At 33.9% G+C, this 24,413-nt stretch overlaps 1 protein-coding gene across 1 annotated transcript in view; it reads right to left on the bottom strand.

The window, feature by feature from the left end:
- LOC129218936 (trafficking protein particle complex subunit 9-like) overlaps positions 1–24,413 on the bottom strand; it is a 215,376-nt gene that overhangs the window by 51,446 nt on the left and 139,517 nt on the right. The window contains 4 exon segments of the mRNA XM_054853256.1: positions 180–265; positions 1,866–2,008; positions 19,386–19,562; positions 19,685–19,778. Of these exon segments, the coding sequence (XP_054709231.1) occupies positions 180–265; positions 1,866–2,008; positions 19,386–19,562; positions 19,685–19,778 (500 nt within the window).

The raw sequence follows: 24,413 nt of genomic DNA, 5'->3' as shown, positions 1-24,413 counted from the left end.
ATGAAGTTACAGGGAAAATTCAAAACAAAATACAAATTTTGAAGCAAAAATGGAATTTTGAAAAAACTTCCTATTAGGGATTTGAAACTAAAAAAAAGGACTTCAAGAAAACAAAGAGATCAGTTGGGAACCCTGCCATACAGACTCATTAAAGCAAGAAAAAAAAAAAAAATTCTTACCATGTGAGTAACTTTTAGTTCAAAATATAACGGATTAAAAACTTGTAAGGATACTTCACAAACGTCTCCTTCGACCCATTTGAATGCTATGAAAAACAAAATATGAAATAGTGCAAAGGGGTTATTAGTTTTCTACTTAAGAAGAAACATAAATGCATTTCTAAGAACACAAAATAACAAGACTAACATTACTAAAATCTGCAAAAATCTTGAATAAAAAAATAATAACCTTATGGTTGAAAGCAGTTTTTCTTCAAAATCATTTTTGCATCACAATAGATAGGGCAATCTGTCTAGCCAAACAGAGGGACAATCCACTTTTCTCTTTGTACAAAATTTTGGATGTCAATTTTTCTCAATGCTTGTTTTAACTACTCTCCTAAATTTGCGTAAAATTTGACAGTATTGCTCCAAGTTTATTGTGGTCCCACGCTCTGGGTTAACGGATTGGTAATTAAGAAAAGCTATACGATCACTTTTATGAGAACATTGGGATTTACTTCATTAATAAAGGGTATTTTCCTTCTGTTAAGATAAATAGTAAACATTTTTTTTTTTTAATTTCCAATGGCAGATTATGAGCAGTTAAACATGATAATAACAAGAAACAAAAAATAACAGAGGAACAGAGAACAAAAAATGCTGTAACAAAGTTCATTAATCCATTTTGTCTCTAGCTTCCCAATAGCTCTCAGTGAGGGAGGGCTTGCAAAGCGCAGTACAGGGCAGTAGGTGGGCGCGATCCATGTCCTCTCCAAAGCCACACAGGTTACACGATGGGGAAGGAACAACTCTGATCCTGAAAAGGTGTTTTCGAAGGCAGTCATGGTCCATGGCCAGGCGGAATTCCGCAACTGCTCTGCGTCTTGGGTCATTACATAACATCAGAACAGCATCTCGCCAGATTTTATGGAGTACACGGTTATTAAGTTCGTCTTGTATACGAAATAGTAAACAATAGGTACACTGACCTTTACGTTGGTCTGTAAGCCTTTTTGGCACCCATCCTGCGCAAAATTTGTGGTAGCCTAGCCTTTGTGTGAAAATTTCATACAAAAAAAGTCCGTGAAACTTGTGGAAACTAAGCAAAAGCTTTGTTATTGTAAAACCGCAGTTTTTACGAATGTCTTCATCAACATTAATGACCAGTTTGGCAGTCACAATGCTCGAGCCTCCACTCTTCTCTTCATCATGAATGTTAGTTTGGCCATTTTTACACAAAATCCTGATGGGTTATATCTGATGGGTTCCTAACTTACTGAATAACTCTTGTAAATTTTATAGAGGTTAGAAAAAAATATTTTTATCATTTTGCACATACCATTGCAATAAATCAGTACTTTTGACAATATGACTGAACAAATGTAAAAATTATTGGTATTTTCATAACTTATCTGGGAACAAAGGGTTATCTTCAACATTTGGTGAATGTTTAGAAACCAGCATCACTTAATAGTTAAAACTACCATGGTTTATGTATGAAAAAGTAATAAACAAGTAGTAAATATTTAAATATGAAACTAAAGGCAGATTTTAACTTCATTATCAAAACAATAGGAAGTCTATGTTTAAAGTTTAGATCTCTATAATTGTGACGTAGCAATGAGTTACTTAGTAGCTCAGTACTAAAAACCAAATTGTAACAGCATTATAAACGATAGATATTTGAAGGATAGAAAAAATTACCCATTTGACTTCCATTTTTCATAGAATTATCTTTCTCTCTTGGAATAGCTGAGAAAATGAATATTGAATCCTGATCTGTCTCTAACTGGGTTGCAATTTTAACAGGTCTTAAATGAGGAGCCAGATTTTGTAATTTGAAAGATCTATTAAAAGAGTAAAATAATGCATTACTAAAAAATAACTTTAATAAATACATTTTAATGCTGCTTGCACGGGTGCAGAATATGTCCGATCCGGCGATCCTAGAGCGGGGGAAATTTTGCTGATTCAAGTCAGAGTTTTTTGCGAGATTTTAAAAATTTCCCATAAAATAAAAAGAAAATGTGGAAACTTCCATCAAAAAATCATTTTTTGTTCTTTTTAGACCGATTAGCAATTTGTTTTCAGTCCGTGTAACTAGTCGCAATTTTGTAAACATGGATCGCTACTGGGCTGCTTATGTAAAGCAATTTCTCCTTTGGTCGCGCATGCGCAGAGTATATTTTCCCCCAGCAGATGCTCACTAAGTTGGCTCTGTTGGAAATGCTGGCGTGATGTTTGGCGCTTTTCGTTTTCGCCTCGGTTCTTCCAACGTCGCTCACAACTTTCACTGTGGGAGAACACCATCGTGGTAACCCTGTGCGATTTCCCTCCATGTGCTCGGAGTAAATGCTTGCTGTAACGTTTTGCGTTTTTGTTAGTATTAAAATATTTTTCATCAGTAATAATAGTGCTATGTTTTTTAATTCGTCTTTAAAAATATCTGTAAAGGGAATAGTAGAAAATAAATAACAAATTCATGGCAAAGTTTAACTTTGTTACTTTTTTATAAGTGGGGTATTTTATAAAATTATATATTTCCCGTATATGATATCAGCATTCGAAATCATTGCCGGTCCACTGGTCCCAGATTAGTAAAACTAGCCTTGGACCACCACAAAAAAATAATTAGTGGTCCCTGGATCCATCAATTTTTTTTTGTATAGTACTATAAAAATGTGTTGAGTTATTTAGCATTAATTTTAACATGTACCGGTGATAATGACTGCTGACCAGTATATATTCACTCACTGGTCCTAGTAAGATTTTTCAGTAATTTCCAATGTTGGATATTGTCATATATAATGAGTCAAGAAGTAGTAAAGTATTGCATTCAATAAATTTATGCTCAAATTATTTTTTAGCAGTTAAAACATTTTTTCCTCGCAACTCTGTATTTGCTGACTTACTACGTATATGCCAAGTACTTAGAGCAACACTTGTGACACATATTTTTTCAACCTATAATGATATAGAATGTTTATTTAAGCTTATATGTATCTTAAAATTTTGGGGAAATTTTCATATGGATTGGGGGAAATGTTAGAAGGAAAAACATTTTCTGCACCCCTGGCTGCTTGCTGTTGTAACAGTAATTCACAGGCTTAAGCTTCATTATCAGAATATTAAAATTTTTCTTTTAATTATATTTGAATTCATACTATTTTAAAGATTTTAGGCAGAAATTTTCATTAAATAAGGAATTAAATTATGAATCACATGAACTAAATCATGAACAAATAAATAAATAAATAAAATGAAATAAATCATGCAGCTATAGCTACACAAGGCATTATGGCATTTTTAGTTTCTTTCCAAAAATATTTTTTACAGTTGAAAAAAAAAAACATTTTTAATAAGAATTATAAGAAATGTTATAGATATAAAACTATATTAATATATTTGTTTTACACCTAATTGGTGGAAAAAATGTTTCCTACTTTCTAAAAATACAGCATTTGTAAATAAAAATATATAGCATTAGGAAAATTGTACACATTCAAATACATAAATGTATATGTATCCATATATATAGTGTTTCCCTGCTTAACCTGTAGTCCTGGTCCCATAATGTCGCCAGTCCGAAATGTTGCCGGTCCAAAATTCACTCATTTCAATTGGTACGAAAAATATATATGTGTGACAATGCTTTTTAGCATAAAAGTTGTGAAATAATGTTAATTTCCTTTCAAAATGAGTTCCTTGAAAAATTTCAAGCATTTTCTTCTGTCTTATGTAAACATCAGCCATATTCTAGAAAATAAATAGTATACAGAAAAACATAGGTTTCCTTATTTACATTAGCTCATTTCACGTGATTTATTACCTGCCAATTGTAAAACAAATAGATCTGTAGCAAAAGACACGGCTCGGCTAATTGATGTCAATAAGCAATTTTGATTAGTCAAAACAAAAAGGAAAAAGAGGACGGAGAATTAAATAAATAAGTCTGTCTTTTTTTTGCTTGTTTTGAAATTTGCTTTTTGTGAACATTTCTGATATAAAGAAAAGTATTATTTTAAAACAATAGAGGTATTTTTACTTTCTTCTATATCTAATGTACAGAAAAAAGTTTTGGATCCGTGAAATTTTTTTTATTTTGACAAATTATACGTTCTGAAGTGAGCTAAATTATTTTTGTCTGTTTTTTTTTTATATTTTTTAAAAAGGAATACATGTGTGTGGGGGTATGCTAGACCAATTTTTATAGTTTCTACTCAACCTCAAAACCTGTCGCATGAATCTGAACGAAATTTGTTACCCTGTTGTGATTTAGGGCTGATTATTTTTCAATGCCTATTTCATCTAGAGCAGCCTTTCTTAATTTCTTTGATCAGTGGAACCCTTTTGAACGCTCACTTTTTTCGTTGAACCCTTAGTTTTTTATCAATAGTTTGCAGTAGGGTAGCCAAGGTTCTGTTTGAGAGGGAGCCCAGATTCTTATCTCAAAGAGACTATCACAACTATTTGTCGTAAAATTGATAATTTAATAGATTTTATTATAGTCCATGGTAATTACTGCTAAAACTGCTAATTATTTTTAAATATTATAAAATACCAGAACACTCCTATTTGCATAGGTGCCTGGTGCCCTATAAAAAGGGGAGGGGGTCAAAGGAGGCGTGGGGGGGGGGCAAGGTTTGGTAGGCAACACACACTTAAAAATACATTTTTTCTTCAAAAATTGGGCAATTGAATTTTTACGTCATAATTAATGAATTGACCATCTTCCAAAAATTCGAGAAATGGATTCAAAAACCGGGACCAGATGGCCACAGAAGATTCTTTCCTAGCAAAATCAAAGTTCCATTTTAATTTTTACAAAATAATAACCAGAAAAAAGCATAAAACAGGCACTTATTAAGTCATTCTTTAAACACGCAAATAGATCATCACTATCATTTTTCATTCTACCCTTACTTTTGAACTTAGAAAAGTGAAGAGGCACAGTCCCTTTATTGTTGAAAGTGAGAGACTGATTGCCTCCTTGCCCCTTCGTACGAGCTGCCTATGCCTATTTGTGATTCTGAATATTTTTAAAAGAGATAAGTAACCCAAGAATTTATGCATGAGTTTTCTGGTTAAAATATTTTTTTAATTAGGAACAGAAATACTGATGTGTTTTACCTACAATAGTGTTAATAATTTAATAAAATTTACAAAAAAAAGTTTTGTATGAGTGACAGCCATATCTCAAGAAATAATGAATGGAAATAAATATAAAGGTAGTCTATGGGTAGCGCTCAAAGGAAACATATGCTGGTTCAATTTTGACACCAATGTCATCATAGTGGTGGAGCCGTCGAACGTTTCTTTCTTTCTTCCTTTTTTTTTTCATTATTTGTGACTGATATATCTTATGGAGTAATTTACGAATTCAAATGAAATTTGGTCCTCAGGTATATCTTAAAGGGCTAGGTGATGATGTTTTTGCTTTTATCACCACAAAGGATGGCGCAACGGAATACTCTCTCACGTTTGATGGTTATATCTCAAGACATAATGCAAGGATTCAGACAAAAATTGGTATGAAAGCGAAACTAAATGGAAACAGGAACTATTTCTGTGTTAAAATGATTTTTTTTCACCATTTGCTCGAATCATAATTAGTATAATTAAGAAAACATGAAATCTACATTAAATTAAAATATTTCCCTTAGATTGCCTCTAGATCAACCAAGAGAGAAAGAGGGTAGTTGAGCAAGATATCGAAAAAAAAAATCTTATTCAGCCAAATATTCCTCTCTTTTATGTAGAACTTTAATTACCGGGGATATTAAACAAAAACTATAAATTAGCATCCTTTCACAATTTTTTTAGTAAAAATTTACTAGTCAAACTAGTGAAACAAAGTTTTAGCAATGAGAATTTTTTTTCGAAAATTCGGAATACTGACAACAAACGCCTAGTAGAACAAGAACAACTTTATAGAGAAAGGCCGCGGACTTGAAGTCGGAGTTGGGCGGGTTTGGAGTAAACGCATCGGAGTCGGGAGTCTTAAAAGGTTTAAAATTCCAAGAGTCAGAGTCGATCATTTTCCCTCAAAGTCAGAAACTCTGCCAGTGCTAGAGGAGTTCACTGTGAAAAAATTCTAAATCGTTACTGATTATTTACATGGAACATTTTGGGATTTCACAGGCTCACTTAACGAGAAAATAAAGTATCTTGGTCAAAAAGTTTCCTGAATTGCTACAAGTTGCACAAGTGCAGACTACTCACTGTGGTGAAAAATACTTATAGCTACCAGTATAAAGATTAACTGAGCGTATTTGTTAAGCGTATAGGTTTCAGCTCGATTACGGCCCGACCAGATTGACAAAGCTCCCAATGAGAGAGAATAAGGGTTTGTTTTCTTTAAGCTTTGTAAGAGCTGCAGGCGAGTTAGATTCATGGTACTTGCCTGCAATTCTGTCTTAGCTTTGGCCATGTTTGGCCAATAATAATTAGTTTCACTTGTATACAAAATTATTATATGAATCCTTTCATTGCTTCTTGAGATATAGCAGACATATAAAACAAGAAAAAGTATTCGGAGAGCTATCCTTATGAGGTGATTAAAGCCAAAAATAAATAAGCAACTCGCCCTTTGAGATGCTTGTTGACCAAATTTTGTCTGAATCCTTGTATTAGTTCTTGAGATATATCATTTACAAATAATGAAAAAGAAAGGGGGGGGGAACATTACATTACTCCACTCAGACATGCTACAGCTTGATGAAGAAAAAAGATGAACTTTACGTGTAACAAATAAAAATTAACATTTGAGAGTAATTAATATACTTTCAAACAGGGAGTTCAAACAATATTGTTTTTATATATTTTTTACATTGATTTTTTCAAATTCAATTACATTTTTTTTCCCAATTTTATTTTTCAAAGATTTTAGAAACTTCAGATGGTAATGGACTTACAGTCATAAATACAATCAAACTTTTGTTTAAATATTTTTTTTTCTTAAATTTATTATGCCTGAATACTGAATATTTTTTAAAATGAAAAAGCAGTGTTAAATTATTTTTAAGTTTCCTTTAACTTGTGCACCCACATTTGCAGAAAGTGTCCACAAACCCAATGAACACCAACCGATATTTTTGATACATATAAAAAAATATTAATTGAAGATTCATATTGCAAATTACTCGGGAAAAAAAATGCCCTCCCCCCTATGAAAATATTAATGCAAATCTGCATCAATCTCAGGAATGATGAAATTGAAGGTAAAAAAAGCGGAAATCCACATTTCCGAGGAAAAGTAGCGTGTCTGTCCACTCCCTGGTGTTATTAACCCCAGCATCTGTTCCCATGCTGCTTCCTAATACAGTTGGCTCTATTTAACGAATCTCAAGGGACCACAAAAAAGTCCTTAAGTAGAATGCGTCCTTAAATAGAATGCTTTTATAACTACAGGGGAGCATCCGGGACAGCGAAAAGTTGTCTTTAAATAGAGAAAGTTGCTAAATAGAGCGTCATTAAACAGAGATCCAACTGTATTTCATTTGATTCTATTCATCCTTTCTTGAGAAGTGTCAGTCACGCATATTGATGAAAACGTTCAGTTGCTCCACTATCTTGGACGAATTGACGCAAAACACCACTCAGCCCTAAATTATATGCGAGTACTTGCGGATACCAAATTTTTTTTGAATTCTTGCAACAGGTTTTGTGGTAGAGTGGTCGCAAAAAAAAAACGGTCATGCACAAACGCACACATTATCCTTGAAGAAAAGTCCAAAAAAATTCAGCACACGTCAGAACTGAATGCTGTCAGAATGTTTTACAATTGGTAGATAGAGAGTCACAAAAAATAAGATAACATGTAGAAAAGGAAATGTGCATTTTTATACTCTTTATTTGCTGAAAAACAGCCGAGAGTTACGAATCAAAACCGGAGAATATTTTTAGAATTTATCAAGAAACTCATTTAGTCCAGTCCTTTTTTCTTTAAATGGAGACATTCATTACAGGCAGTTACCATTCATTCGCAAATTTAACGCTAAACAGCATTTTTGTACATTTACAGTTTTCGTGCAAATTGAATGAGTGAATTTTGAACCAGTGACCTCTTGGACTGATGACATTTTGAGCCAGCGACATTTTGGGCGGGCGACATTTTGGACCTGCCACATTTTGGGCTGGCGACATTTTGACAACAACATTTTCTCCCGCGACATTTTGACCCCAAACCGTAGTCCCAGGTGCATACTTTCAATTGCAAAAATGATCAAAATAAGTTGCTGAGTTAGGATACAAAAAATTTAAAAAGGAAAAATGTAAAATCTAATTTTTTTTTGGTCTCTAGTCCACTACATTGCATTTATAGAAATCACAAGTATCAAAGAACAATTCAAACACAAAAAATTTGACATTAATTCGACTAATATTCAGATATGAAAAGTAGCACTTCGTGACTTTTACCACCATAGTAAGACAAAAATATAAAGCATCTGCGCACACAACTCAAAACTATCTGCAAGTACTGAAAAATATATACAGTGGGTAGGTAAAATTATCAGCAATGCAATGCTTACTGTGCTTTCAATTATGTATCCATGAAAGCAAGAGATTAATTTCATTAATTTATCTACAGATTTTAAAGATAGCCATTGTTTAATATTGATATTAATTCAAAAATTTTGAGCAAAGTACATATTTGCTGCAATTAAACCTGCACAGAGGAAAATGTATCTGCACACGGCGTGCGCAATGTGCCTCTACATTATCTAGTTATGTTTAACACTTTCGACTCCCAGTCAATTACACATTTTAAGGAGAAATGTAGCGACTAACAAGGGGGTTAAAATTATATGCAAGCATAGAGTATTTTTCAAATTGTACAAGCTTTTACTGTATGTTTTCCGCATTATATCATTTGCATTTATTTTTCAAAAGCAATGAAAAATATTAATATTTTGCTTTTTGACCCCGCAAACATGTCATTCGTCTGAAATAGAGTCCCTATATAGAAGCTACGCTTCAGAGTTGCGCAATATGCGACCCTCCGCTCATTGGTCGAAGGCTCCAGTTTACCCTAAAGATTTTCCTCCCGTAGACTTAACATGGAGCGTCCGAGAAGCCATCAAAAATACGCAGAATCCGATGAAATACAGCACTGAACAACTCTTTTGCTATTTGTTATCAATATATAGACGTTTAATCTATATGCATGTGCAATTTTTTTCTGGAAAAATCCCTTTCTTTATTTTTAAATCTTACTTTTTGTGTTCGGGTAGTGAAGCATCCATACTGTTTATACTTATTTTTTGCTCAATATCCTTATACAATCTGCTTATTTAGATGCTATACAATATCTATGCATTCATTTTGTCATTATCACTTAATTATATCACTGCAAACGCAGTCTACTGTTTTAAATTTTGCTTTTATATTCGTTTTTGTGTGCGCTTAGCTTGGCAAGCTTTTGAATGCATTTGGCGACAGCAACGCCGGCCAAGGCTTTGCTGCGTGCTAAGAAGATACGTTTTGCTACTCTTTTATGAATATGAATAACTATTAAGTAAAAGTGACTAGACATTCTGAATTGAAGCTTTAGATATGTGATTGCTATATTAATGTCAATAATTGGAATTGAAATATAGACGTATTACATACTTTGTAGTTTTTTAAGAAATAGTTTAATACTTGAACTTATAGAAATGTCATGCATAAATCACTTTAATTTTCACACCTATTTATAAGCATATTGAATTACATTCCGTGAGAGTTTTAGTTTAATTAGAATTAATGTAATGAATTGTTTTGCTGTAAGGTTAGATGGAATGCAGTATTTTTTGAGCAATCACGATTGCTTATTGTTCTCACTTGACTGTTTGATGTCCTATTATTTTATTTTCCCACCGCCACCCACCGCACCATCACCGCCGACCAGCTCCTCACGATGCTGCTCCTATAGCGAAAGCCGTCTCCAGGTTGCATCCATGTCCTACACACACACACATACATACACAACTATATGCACACATACACACACACACAAACACATACACACACATATAGACACATACACACACACAAAAACATACACACACACATACACAACTACCCACACATTCATGCCTGCACATAGACACTAACACATATGCCTACACACACATACACATAACCCCTACACACAAACACACAGACCCCCACACACAAACACACACGCCTACATACACACACTCGTGATTGCGAAAAAGATAATTTGAATTTAAGCTGTCAAAATTCAAATTAATTTTTTTTTCCTGCAATTTGAAATGAAGTAAGACCCTTTGAAATGGTTTCAAGAAACCACAAGATGAAAAGACAAGGGGCTTTTATCGGATGTCTTTTCATCCACAAGTTCACTTATTTTGCCTACAAAAAGGAGTTCCTGGAAACCCCGAGACACGGGTATGCAATAATCTGAATTTTTTTTTTCAATTACGTTGTTATTTCTTAGTTTTACTTTTTCTGCACAAAGGTATTTATTCAACTTTAAAACTAACTTAACTTTCCCCAAGACTTAAGGAACGTAATTATTCCTTTCTATTCACAATTAAGTTCACCAAATTAATAATTAACTTATTTGCTCATAACTATAATAACATCTGCAGATTGTATTCTGCATTCTTTCGCCCCCTTTTTTAATAAAGAAAACATCTTTTACTTTTTGAAATAGAGTTACCTCTATTAGTTTTTTTAAAAATTAGATTTCGTTAATATTAATAAATATTAATTTTAAGTGCAGATATACAATTTCAGACTATTGTTAGTTTAAAGTATGTTTTCTCTGGGGGCGGGGATGAATTTTTTTCTGACAAATTCCAAGTTTTCGCTATCAAGGATTGCAATCAGGTTTTGGAAGTTTTCTGGAACGCTCTTTCTTCTATCTTTCCATGTTAACACCAGGGGTGCCCATCCCCCTAAAAGCAAGGACGCACCCCTTAAATATCGCGAAGAACCCCCCACCCCCCCCAAAAAAAAGCAAGAGAGCTCCCCCTTAGAAAGTGAAAAATCTTCCTTAAAACAACCTCCCCTAAAAATTACGGCGTAGTCTGTACCATGACTCCCCCCCCCCCTCTAAGTGGACACCCCTGTTCATGCTTTAAAGTTGATTAATCCATTTCTCAAAGTTGTAATTTTTATTTACACTAAATATTCATAAACAAATTCTAATAACGGGTAATATTTTGAATGTTACACCATAATACATGGAGGAATCACGTAAAATATTTTAACAATACTCCAAGGAATGTGCAATTTCGATATCAAATAAAGATACTGGTAAAACTAGTTTTAAAAAGATCACTAAATTTTTACGCAAAATTCGAAATGAATTCTTTTAAATATAACTTTGGTACAAGAAACGCTTAAGAAAGTATAATCATTCATAACTACCCTATCTAAGCCTTTAAATTTTCATAAGATTTCAAAAATATGGGGGGGTTGGGGGTGGAGGGCTGTCTTGATGACACATCGAAAGGTATTTTGCATAGTAATCTAACCGCCCGTGGACTGGCTCTGCAGAAGTTAAAACAAAAAAAAAAAAAAAAAAGAAGAACGGGAAGAAAATGAAGTGAGTGATTACGCGCCAATCTTGCACATGCTTAGCCACAAAGCAACCCCTCTTGGTAAAGTCGCTCTTTGTATTGCGCGACTCTGAAGCGTAGCTTCTATATAGGGTCTCTAGTCTGAAAGGGTGATATGTTTCAATATCATCTTCTGCAGAGTCCCTACTACTTAAAATATACCGCCAGCTCAGTCATTCCATCCGAGGACTGCAGTTTCGTGCTTTTTAGCACTCATCAGCCCGGAATAGGAATCACATGAGCTGGAGGCGAAAAACCTCTTAAGGGAGCCAAGAGAGCCAAACAAACTGGTGGCTAATGCAGAATTAGCAAACCAGATGAGCGACCGCAGCAATGGTGCGGTTCAACTCAAAGATTGATGGCAAAGCATGGTATTTTGTAGTAAGTTTGTTAATTCTGCATTAGCTATCAGTTTGTTTGGCTCTCTTGGCTCCCTTAAGAGGTTTTTCGCCTCCAGCTCATGTGATTCCTATTCCGGGCTGATGAGTGTTAAAAAGCACGAAACTGCAGTCCTCGGATGGAATGACTGAGCTGGTGGTGTATTTTAAGTATTTCTGCCTTAGCCCTGGCTTTAGGGGCGGTAACTTACTACAAAATACCATGCTTTGCCATCAATCTTTGAGTTGAACCGCACCATTGCTGCGGTCGATCATCTGGTTTGCTAATTCTGCATTAGCTTCCAGTTTGTTTGGCTCTCTTGGCTCCCTTAAGAGGTTTTTCGCCTCCAGCTCATGTGATTCCTATTCAGGGCTGATGAGTACTAAAAAGCACGAAACTGCAGTCCTCAGATGGAATGACTGAGCTGGTGGTGTATTTTAAGTATTTTTGCCTTAGCCCTCGCTTCAGGGCGGTAACTTACTACAAAATAGAGTCCCTACTAATTTTGAACTCTAATCAGGGTGTCCCCTACTCAAAAAAATTTCCAACTTCCCTGACTTTTCCATATTTTCCATACCCCATACAAAAATTTCCTAGGTGTTTTTTTAAACATTAGTTTAGCGACTTTGGCTATTTTTTTAATGGTTGCCGTGCTCATGTGACATTTTAAACACATTATGTTTATATCCCTGTTTAATGTACATTTCAAGCTATTACATCCATCCCCTAAAACACTTTTTTTGGGGAAACTTTTAAGTTTTTTTTCTTGAGAAACTTTAACTTTTAAGAAATTGCTTCATTAAATTCTTAAGCATCAAATACATCTCTTCACACAGGAAAGAGGCCATTGGTTTTCCAGCCTGGATTATTGTTTAAAAACCTTGCAATTCTGATGTCATCGAAATAAAGAAACCCAACTTTACTTCCAAAAGTTCATTGCACTTCAACATCGATTTCACTGTGTCATAGGTATTTGTATTTGGTTCAACATTTGCAACCTCTGCCTTTTGAACAAAGAGGAAGGGTATGAACCAGGGTTGACAAGGTTTTGGACACTACGGTAGATTTCATGGTTTTTACCATCCTGTCCAAAACCCTTGTGTCCAAAACTATGTTTTTAGAGAAACTATTTTGTAAGAAAATATCAAAAACAGAACAAAATGTGGCAAAGTTATGTTTTACATTGAATATTTATTCAATGTGAACGTCCCAGTACAAATTATGAATAACTTATTTATGCAGCTGATTCTAATCTAGTTACACAAGAAGTTGAATTCTTCATTAAAAATTTCAATTTGAATTTTTTTCTGTATAATAGTAACCAAATTTTTCGACATTTATATGCATGTGTGCAAATGAAAGTGTTTAAAATATAGTGCAATAATTATCTTAAATGCAATGAATGACAACTTTTGCACTGAAGGGAAAAAATATATATTTGCGAGTCTTTTACGGTTTTGTGAAGATTTTCTTCTTAACTATGGTGCCATTTCATGATCTAACAATAAATTATCACTTAACTACTTTACGAAAATACGAATAATTTGTTTCTAAAAATTTTCAAGCTACTATAGTTTTTGTTCATTGTAGTTACAGAATGTATTGTATTAAAAATATGAATTAAAAAAAAAAAGAAATTGCACAAGTTTTAAAATATAAGTGCATACATTTAATCATGAATTTATTGTTCTTTAATACATGATTTAAAAAAGAATTTTTGTTAAAATGTCATGTAATACTTATATGTAAAATCCCTTTAAAAAAAATAAGCTATTTTGGTTTTGCTGCACTTAAAAATTGCACATTTAATATAACAATCTCTTGAGTTATGAATGTAACTGAAATTAGTTGTCTTGGTAGGGTTGTGAATTTCTTTTCATAACTCTACCAATTGTTACATGAGGAAGGTTTTGTGTAATAGAGTTGTTGGTAATTTTTTTAAGTAAAATATTTTTTAATGAACATTTTTGAGAAAAATATTATTAATACTCATTAATTAAAGCTCATTACGAATATTTCAGTAAACAAATTAATTAGATTGCACTCCTTTATCGTTACCATACTTTTAGACAGTTTTGGATGGTTAAAACCACACGTCCTATCCTAAACCAGTTTTGCACTATCCAAAACCCAACCCTGGTATGAACCATTCAACTTTGGTAGGGTCTCAGCCTAAGGGAGATTGTGGTGTGAGAGAACTACTAGTAAACAAAAGGTGGGGTTGAAGAACTGGTTTAAGGAAAGAGATATTTTCGATTAGTAATTTCAAGTTGAATGAATTTCTGACCAAATTTATTTTGCTAAACTGAAAAAAAAAAGAAAAATCTTGGTAAATAATTTTAAAAAAATTCCAGGTTTTCTGCAGACAAAAGTAAATTTCAGACTTTTCCCTGACATTTCCAGTACGAAAAATTTCCCCGAAATTTCCAGATTTTCCAGGTGGGTAGACAGCCTCTCTAATATCTCCTTGAATTTCGGTCGCAAATGCTTCAAATTTTTTGTGTTGGTATTATTTTTCAATGGAGATTATTTAACTGAACTAGCAAATCGCCCGTCATGAAATGACGGGAGCAACCTGCTTCTTTACTAGAAACATTTCCTATAAATTTTCATGTGTTAAATTCGATATATGTGAGAGAAAAATGTTTAACATTGATTGGGAAAAAATTTAATTCATCATATGTTCCACAATAAAATACATTTTACAACATTAAAAATTGATTTTACACCAAATGCTCAGCAGAATAAAACATACATCTTGTTTTGCAAGAATAACTTCAGCTGAAAACGGACAGCCAATTTATCTTTATTCAATGTCTGACCAGCAAAAAACAATCGCTTAGTAGATCTAGTTCTGCCTTGTCAAAACAGAGAATACAATGACTTTGAGACCATATTGATCCGATTGCCACTAGAGGGCGCCTGTGATGCAGGGAGTGTTATTGTTGCTAATTTGATAAGTGTTTTTTTACTATAATTTTTCATTATTACTGTCTAGTTTTAGGTTTTTTTACTTCACTTTATCATGTAATTTAGTTTTATTGTGTTTTGGGGGCTCATTTTTGCTGTTATTGTATTCTTAAAGTGTTATTGCATTTTTTGGAGTTAAGCCTAACATGTGGTGATCTCCTGGTTTTTGATCTTGTGTGCTTTATTGGGTTTAGCAACTCTGTTTATTTACTGCTGTTTTTAGTATTTATTCTGTGTTTTTTTGCATTTTTATCTTTCTGTTTTGCCTTTTGGAACATATTCACTGAGTAGAAATGGGTGTTATATGCATTATGAAAGAGGTAAAGAGTGGGACGGGGGACAGGTGGATCTCTTGTGATTTATGTCATATGTTCTGCCTGTATAAGGGGGAAAATGAGTCTGTTTTTGAGGAGGATTATATTTGCACTAAATGTGCTGAACTCTCAGACTTAAGACTTAAGATGCTAGTTTTGGAAGCCCAGTTAGCATTAGGGTGTAGGCCAGTTGTAGAGGGTATAAATGTTCCAGAGATTCAGGGGGAAGATTCAAATGAGAATTTAGATTGGGAAACTAAGGGTGTAATTTTGGGGGACTCTATGGTAAGGGAGGTGGGTAACACAGTTGGGAGAGTAAAGCGTAAGTGGCTAGGTGTTGTTTACCAGGGGCTCGGGTAAAAGACATTAATATGGTTGCTGAAAAGAAGGGAGTATTGAATAAGGAGGATATGGTTACTTTGTGGGTGGGAACAAATGATGTAGGCCACAGTAAAAATGAGGAGTTTTCTAGTCAATGGGAATCCCTGTTGGATAAAGCAACCAGCTTTTCGAGGAATGACCAAGTGGTTGGTTTGCTTCCCAGGTATGGAGTGCATAGGAGCTGGCTAAATCAACGTGCGAGGTGTATGAACTTGCTACTGAAGTCAATTTGCGAAAAGCGCAGTATCAGGTTCATTGATGTATGGAGTCATTGTAAGCGGAATTGGATTGCTAGGGATGGCCTGCATCTGAGCTCTACAGGGGTCAAAATGGTTAGTGGATTAATTTTAGGGGCTTTGGAGCCAAAAAACTAAGTTGGAATGGGGGGCATGGGTCAAGCATCAGGTATCGAGAGAATGAAATTTTTTTGGGTATTGCTAGAAATGGAAATAAAGTGTCGAACAAGAGTAGTAATGCTAACAAGTGCGATTTAGGAAATTTCAGGGTGTTAAATAAAAGCAACTTAGGCATGCTTAAAGTTTTCTATACCAATGCTCGCAGCATTAGGAACAAGATGGATGAATTGAAAAGCATAGTTATGGATGAGAAGTTGGATGTTATTGGAATTACAGAGACATGGGCTACCGAATCTGATGCAGAGTTATTACATATTGCTGGGTATAATTTGTTCAGACAGGATAGAGTAGGTAAAAGAGGTGGTGGGGTTTTAATTTATGTCAGAGACAATTTTATTTGCAATGAATTGGTCATAAATGATAAGCCTACTGATATTGATATGGTTTGGCTGGAGTTGATGAGCAGTAAGGGCAAAAAGCTATGCTTAGGAAACATTTATAGGCCACCTAATTCAAACCAGGGACAAGATGACCAGATGTACCGTATTATTAGCGACATGTCCAGTAAGGGATCCGTTATCATAATGGGGGATTTCAATTTTCCGGGTATTGATTGGAATAATTTTTATCCTGGTAATGGCAAAAGGGAGGAATTTTTAAAAGTAATTGGTGACTGTTTCTTAGATCAAGTTGTAACTAAGGGAACTCGAGAGGAGGCCATTTTGGATCTAGTTTTTTGTGACATAGGTAGTTTTGTTCACGGGTTGAGTGTAGGGGAGCATATTGGAGATAGTGATCATAACAGCATTAGGTTCCGGGTTAAATTTGAAGTGTGCAAAGATGATAATTTTAGGTTTGTGCCCAATTTCAGAAACACCGATTTTGTTGCACTTAGGCAGAGCTTGAAAGAGGTTTTTTCGTCAGGGTTGGAAAATAGCGACGTAGATCAGCAGTGGACGGAATTTAAGGATAAACATGCTAAAACCGTTGGGGACTATGTTCCATTTAGGAGAAAAGGTGTTAGTACCAAAATTTGGCCCATGTGGTTCTCCAGGGAGACTAAAGAAGCTCTTAATTATAAGCAAACCACTTTTCGTAAGTTTAAAGAAACTGGTCAGAGTGCGGAGAGGCTCCAGTATGGTAAGGCAAGGCGAAATTTTAAGTATTTGGTACGGATTCAGAAAAGGGAATTGGAGCAAAGGCTGGCAGATGACATTGATGGGAACCCTAATAGGTTTTTTGCTTACGCTAATTCTGGGAAAACTCGAAACAGTCAAATTGGGCCTTTGGTTGATGAGTATGGAAATTTAATCCAAAACGATAGGGATATTGCAAATGTTCTAAATAACTTTTTTTCCAGTGTGTTTAACGATAACTGTATCTCAACAGTTGACACTAACAAGACACAAGCTATTATACAGCTTGAGGATTTTGTATTTTCCAGGGAGGAGGTTTTATTTCATTTGAAAAAGATTAAAGCAACTAAAGCTCCGGGACCAGATAATATTTATCCAAAAATTTTAGTTGAATGTGCAGAGGAATTAGTGGATGTTATTTTGAATATTTTCAATGCTTCTTATAACTCGGGGACGGTGCCAGAGGACTGGAAGCTGGCTAACATAACGCCACTCTTCAAGAAGGGGTCTAAAGGTATTGCTGGGAATTATAGACCTGTAAGTTTGACTTCGGTGATTTGTAAGATTTTCGAAACTTTGATCAAAATTAAGATCATGATGTTCTTAGAGACTAATAGTCTGTTGACTAGTTTGCAGTATGGTTTCAGGAAAGGTAAATCCTGTACTACTAATTTATTGCATTTCTACGACAAGGTTACCTCAGCTTTAGATAACAATAAATGTGTGGATGTTGTTTATATTGATTTTCAAAAAGCTTTTGACAAGGTACCGCATGTTGCTCTTCTCAGCAAGTTAGCTGACATTGGAATAGGAGGAAAAACTTTACTTTGGGTTAGAAATTGGCTTACTGGTAGGAAGCAAAGAGTAGTTGTGAGAGGAAATCATTCTAATTGGAGTGATGTTTTAAGTGGGGTTCCTCAGGGATCAGTTTTAGGGCCGCTTTTGTTTATTATATTTATGAATGACATCAATGAAAATATTTCTGGAAGCATAAATTGTTTTGCTGACGATGTAAAAGTTATGGGGATTGTCCAAAATGAAGAACAAGTAAAACAGCTGCAAGAGGATTTAGATCATATTACTAAGTGGGCAGATAAATGGGGTATGGCAGTTAATGTAGGGAAATGTCAAGTGCTACACTTAGGTCATGGAAATAAGCGTATGAGATATCGTTTACAGGGTTCAGTCATAAATCAGGCAGAAAATGTTATGGATCTGGGTGTCTTTATAAATCAGGACTTCAAGTTTAGTCAATAGTGCAGTATTGCTAGTAACAAAGCCAACAAAATGCTTGGGTTCATCAATAGATCTATTTCAAACAAATCTAAGAAAGTTCTTCTGCCTTTATATAGGAGTTTAGTAAGACCTCATTTGGAGTATGCTGTTCAGTTTTGGTCGCCTTTTCTGAAGAAAGATATTTTTGTATTGGAAAGGGTTCAAAGAAGGGTAACTAAATTAGTAAGGGGACTCTCAGATTTAGATTATGATACCAGACTTAATAGGCTTAACATGTATAGCCTGGAGCAAAGGAGAGTCAGAGGGGACATGATTCAGTTATTTAAATTTATCAAAATGAAAGATGTAGATGGATTAAATTTTTGCGGGGATAGCAGGACAAGGGGTCATTGTTTTAAGCTATTTAAATCTCAGGCTAACTTGGAAATCAGGAAAAACTACTACTTTAGCAGGGTCGTGGGCACTTGGAATAGCTTACCGGAAGAGGCGGTAATGAGCAAGGGAGTGGATAGCTTTAAGAGGGCCATTGATCTTCATTGGGGACTAATTAATTGACTAGGACCAGCCTAGCTGGGCCCAGAGCCTGTTGCTGGTCGTCACATTTGTATTTGTATTTGTATATAAAAAGTTAAATTTCATATTCTTGCACTTATTTTGTTTTTCGATTCGAACCTGTAATATCTAAACTCTACATCTTATTTTGACCATTTTTGCAACTGGTGGTATGCATCTAGGAGTAATGGTAGATAAGACTTACATAGCATTTAATTGCAACCTTAAGAAATAAAAATAAAAAACACATTATGTGTGTGGAATAAGAAAAACTATCTGTGAAACAAACATAACTCCGAAAGAAACACTTGGTGCATAAAAAAGAACTTACTTCACACTTGGCAAATTGATGAGATTGACAGGAGGTATAATTAAACCATTGTCTAAAGTGAGAGGAACTGGTGCTCCTTCACATTTTGCAGTTAAGGCCGCAAGTTGTTCACACAGCTTTTGCTGATCTGCTGATGTTAAGTGATGAAGTAATGTATGAAGAAGAAAGGTCAAATGCCTGGATCAAATATAATTTTTTTTTTAAATAAAAAGACTTTGAAACAGGAAGAAGTCCAGAATAGTAAAATGTAAGAATTCTATTTCATAGCAATGAATAAACTATTAATTCATTTCACTTGCCTAACTGCTATTGCCTGGTTGTTCATTTGTTCTGCTACACCAGCAAGATCATGCAGGGCTTGCACTTGTATTGATGGCCATCCATATGTGATACCTATGAGTTTTCAAATTTCCAAAATCTTTTTCATAGTTTTAAAGATAATATTGTTGCCTCAGAGCAACAGTAAGACATCTTAGTGTTATTTCTGGGATTAGATATCTTACTGTTGCTCTGAGGTGAGGATATTAGTAATTTACATAAGAGAGTTCTAGTGTTTATGTGTAGTCTTTTAACTAACATGGTTTATTTACCCCCGCCCTTTAAGCTCTACCACCATGAGAGAAAGGCACTTTTATGCATAAAATAATATGCTTTAGCTATGTAGAGGAAATATAGTAAAAATAACTGCGAAAAAATAAGATTTTATTTATTTTTAAAATTTTATTATTCTGCAAACAGCAAGAGTCGCTTTAAAAAAATAAAATAAAATAAAACAAATCAAGCTCAAACAGCATAGAATAGGAAATTCACTAAAAATACATAAACAAAAAAACAACTAATTCTTAGGATAAAAAACAAGCTAATCTAAGGCATCACATGCTGAAATAACAAGAGTCTAACTACTAAAATGAGTACAACATACAAAAGGATTTAAATCTCAAACACTAGAAACAAATACTTTGGCGGCTCTGTGGTAGAAGCTCTGCTTCACATGCTGGTGATCACAGATTATATTCCCACTGGTGCTGTGCGAACTATTTCCTCTCTATGTGCTGTAAATTTTTCTTGTGTTATCTTGTTTGTTAACCGTTTACCCGCCAATGTTCCAAAAATGGAACATCATATTTAAGTGAAAATTTTCCCAAGAAATAACGTTAAAATAAACAAGTTTTTTTTAACACAGTTTAGTCTTATTTCAAAGTATTTTTTGATTTTCTGCTTGATTGTTTACATGTTTTCAATTATTTATTGCGATTTTTCAAAGATGAGTGTTTTTTTAGCTTTTTGCAACTTTTTCTTATAAAATTTACCAAAAATTGGTTTTTTCAGAAAATGTGATGATATTTATTATAGTTGTGAAAAATACTTCAATATATGATTTTAAAATGCTTGTAGAAATGTTCAATGATATTTCCGAAAGGTGTACCCCTTCAAAATAGCATGTTCCAATTTTGGAACATTGGCGCTTTTAGGGAGTCAAATTTCCAAGAAGTGAATCGTTCGACTTCCAAGGGGAAATTTCATTTTTCGTAATATATGTTTTGTTTTTTTTTCTCATTTTGAATGTACTCTGATGTAGATATTGGCAAAACCAAGTAAGTTTATATTTTGAAAGGATATGACGTTTCGTTAGCAAAGAAAATAATAACAGTCTTCTGTTTGACGGACTATATGGCTCCGAATCCACACCTGCTCGGACAGCTGCATTGTCACGTAATAATAAAAAATAATATTAGTGAGAGTTTTATTCTTCATATTTTAAATGCAGTTCAATAATTCGCTAGCTTTGTTTTCGGGCGAAAGGAAATTCTGTTTGACGTATACCAACTGTTCATAAATGTTAAAAAATGTCTACAAGATTTCTTACTGTAGAACAAGCTGTGGCTTATTTAGAGACATTGTCAGATTCGGATTTGTCAGATGTAGATATATGCCAATTACCCCCTGATGAACTAGGCAATATCACTGAGGAAGAATAGATGTTGACAGAGATGAAATCCTACAATTTTTTGGTTTGTTGCTATTGAGTGGGTACCATTCTGTTCCTTCTGAAGATATGTATTGAAGCAGTGCAGAAGATACATCTGTGCCAATTGTACTAACAGTTATGCCTCAAAATCGTTTTCGAAAAATAAAAAACATCTTTCATTTGATGGACAACCATGAATTAAAACAAAATGACAAACTAAGAAAAGTTTTCCTTATTTACGAAGAATTGTGTAAAAACCCTCAACAATTGGGTGTATTTCATGAAAAATTAAGCATAGATGAATCTATGGTTCCCTACTACGGTCGGCATTCATGTAAAATGTTTATTAGATGAAAACACATAAGATTCGGCTTCAAAATTTGGATGCTGTGCTCTTCAAGTGGATACCCATATTCCATGGAGATTTATTCAGGCAAAAAAGAAGGATCCCCTGATGTGCAATTAGGATCCAGAGTTGTAAATGATCTATTATCAGTTTTGACTGACACGTCTAAGCATGAAGTATACTATGATAACTTTTTTACATCATATGACTTAATTTCTCAGCTATCAAAAAAAAAGTGTACGAGCAACAGGAACAATTCGTGAAAACCGAACTGGCCATTGTCCACGGAAATCCAAAAAAGCCCTTTCTAAAGAAGATCGCGGAAATTTTGACTATCGATCTGATGGATCAGTGTACATGTGCAGCTGGAAAGATAATGCAGTGGTTACAGTAGCATCTAATTGTTATACACATGAGCCACTTGCATCTGTAAAATGTTACTCAAATGCGCAGAAATGCAAGATAGATGTGCCACAACCTCATCTTATCAAGAGATACAATGAAGAAATGGGGGGTGTGGACGTCTTGGATAAACTTTTAGGGAGCTACAGACCTCATTTGAGGAGTAAAAAATGGTGGTGGAATCTTTTTAGTAATGCACTGAATATTTCAGTTGTAAATAGTTGGTTACTTCATTGTGATTTACACGAAGTCAAGATGAAGCATTTAGAGTTCCGAAGAGAAATAACAACTCACCTCCTAAGAAGAAAAGTACGAGTGGAAAGTCCTCCAGGGCCTTGTTGTCATTTACATAAACGGTCCAGAATGTCTGACGGACATTATATTGTATCTGCATCCCAAGGACGTTGCGCGGTGTGCAAAAAAATACGACTAAGAAATGTTTCCATTGCGACAAACGACTTTCACCAGCAACGCTTCCTTTCATATGATGGGCATTAGATATTTCTGTATTGGATTTTCTGAATTCTGATATGTACACAAATGCAATTTCAAATATTATTTTTTCCGCAATAAAGTATTCTAAGATAAAAACCGCATTCAAAACCTCTTAGTTTAAAAAAATTCTCTGAAAAAAAAAACTTCATGCAAAACGCCAATGTTCCAAAAATGGAACACGCTGAAAATCATAGTAAAAAATTTTTTTCTGGAAATTTTATTTTATTTCTGTATTTACTAGACATAAATAGACATAATTTCAAAAAATTACTCAAATTTGATCATCCGTCAATAGTTCGGCGGTTAAACGGTTAATAACAAAGTCCAAACTCTCAAAGCAATGGCACCAATTTTAATAAATAGGAATAATTTTCTGAAATTTATGCAATCAATGCTGGAATGTCTTCAAAAAGTAAATTATTTCATCAATTATAAAAATAAAATATGCTAATGTTTGGTAACATAAACTAAAGTAACTTTCAACCACCCAAAGTATTAAAATAGTTACAAGATGCAAAAGGATTGAAATCTCAAACACGGGGATGTAATTTCTCACAGCATACATGCTCAATGTTAGGATGTCTCAAAAAAGTATATTATTTCATTAAATATTGAAATAAAATACACTAATTTTTAGAAGGATACATTAAAATGACTTAACTACTCAAAGTATTAAAATAATTATAAGATGCGAAAAGATTGAAATCTCAAATGAACTCTCGAGTTAAAAATTATAAACCAGCTAAAAACCTACAAAAGAAAAAAAGCCAACTCTTGTTAAGGATACTAAAACATTGCATTTGAATACATAGGTTCATAGGTAAATGAAATAGAAAGACTATAATGTAAACGTCATACTATTGTTCTGTAGGAGAGAGTCAGGACGAATGGGTCAGTTGCATTTATGCCATAACAAAATGAGAAAAATTATTTCTAGCTTCCCCCATAGCTGTAGCAGAATAGAATCATGCAAGAATCTATGACAAGCTTTAAAGAAAAAAAACCTTTTCGATAGTTATCCTATTCCTTCGGACTTTCTTCTATGCCTATTAAATAATCAATGTCTTTTAACAACTCAAAAGAATAGGTACATGTACTTATGTAGAAATAATAGTTCTTAAGCGCATATTTTCAGTCTTTTCAACAAATGAAAAATTATGTTAATTGTAGAGAATTGCACTTTTTTAAAAATATTTAATGGGTTCTTCTAGTGTATGAGATCTGCAATTATAACAATAAGGAAACAGATAAAAGACTAAAAACAATATAATAGTACCTTAGAGTAAGCAGATAATATTCTACATACATTTAATGCAGCTTGTTGCAAACTAATGCAGAAAAAACTTTCCGACAAAGATAAATATAACAAGCATCGAAACTTCAAATTTTGTTTTACGGAAGGTTGCAATGCATTGTTAAACTTGCAGAGTATTGAGTATCCCATTTTTGTCACAAACTTGGCAATATAGCATCAGGTTCCATGCAAACATTTAGTTACATTTTGCCATGTGGTCATCAAATTATGTTATTTTTTCAGTCTGCACTGAAGTTAACATTAGTTTCAAACATAGAGTTCTTAAAGATAACTTTTGAAACGACAGATTACAACCAAAAATGATATAAACAATTCAAACCCATACAGACTCTACAAATTTCAACTACAGTAGCATACCATTGAGTACATGCACACAGGGGTGAATTTGTGTTGGTACGAAATGAAACGCATTTCAGTACTACTTCTCTGGGAAAATACTTTACTTTCACAAAAAAATACTAGACTTTCTAATGCATAGGTTAGCTGTGATTTTATAATACA

Source organism: Uloborus diversus, chromosome 3, assembly GCF_026930045.1.
Source record: "Uloborus diversus isolate 005 chromosome 3, Udiv.v.3.1, whole genome shotgun sequence".
Lineage (NCBI taxonomy): Eukaryota > Metazoa > Arthropoda > Arachnida > Araneae > Uloboridae > Uloborus > Uloborus diversus.
Note: the sequence above shows the minus strand (reverse complement) of the source record. Positions and strands in the feature narration are given on the sequence as shown.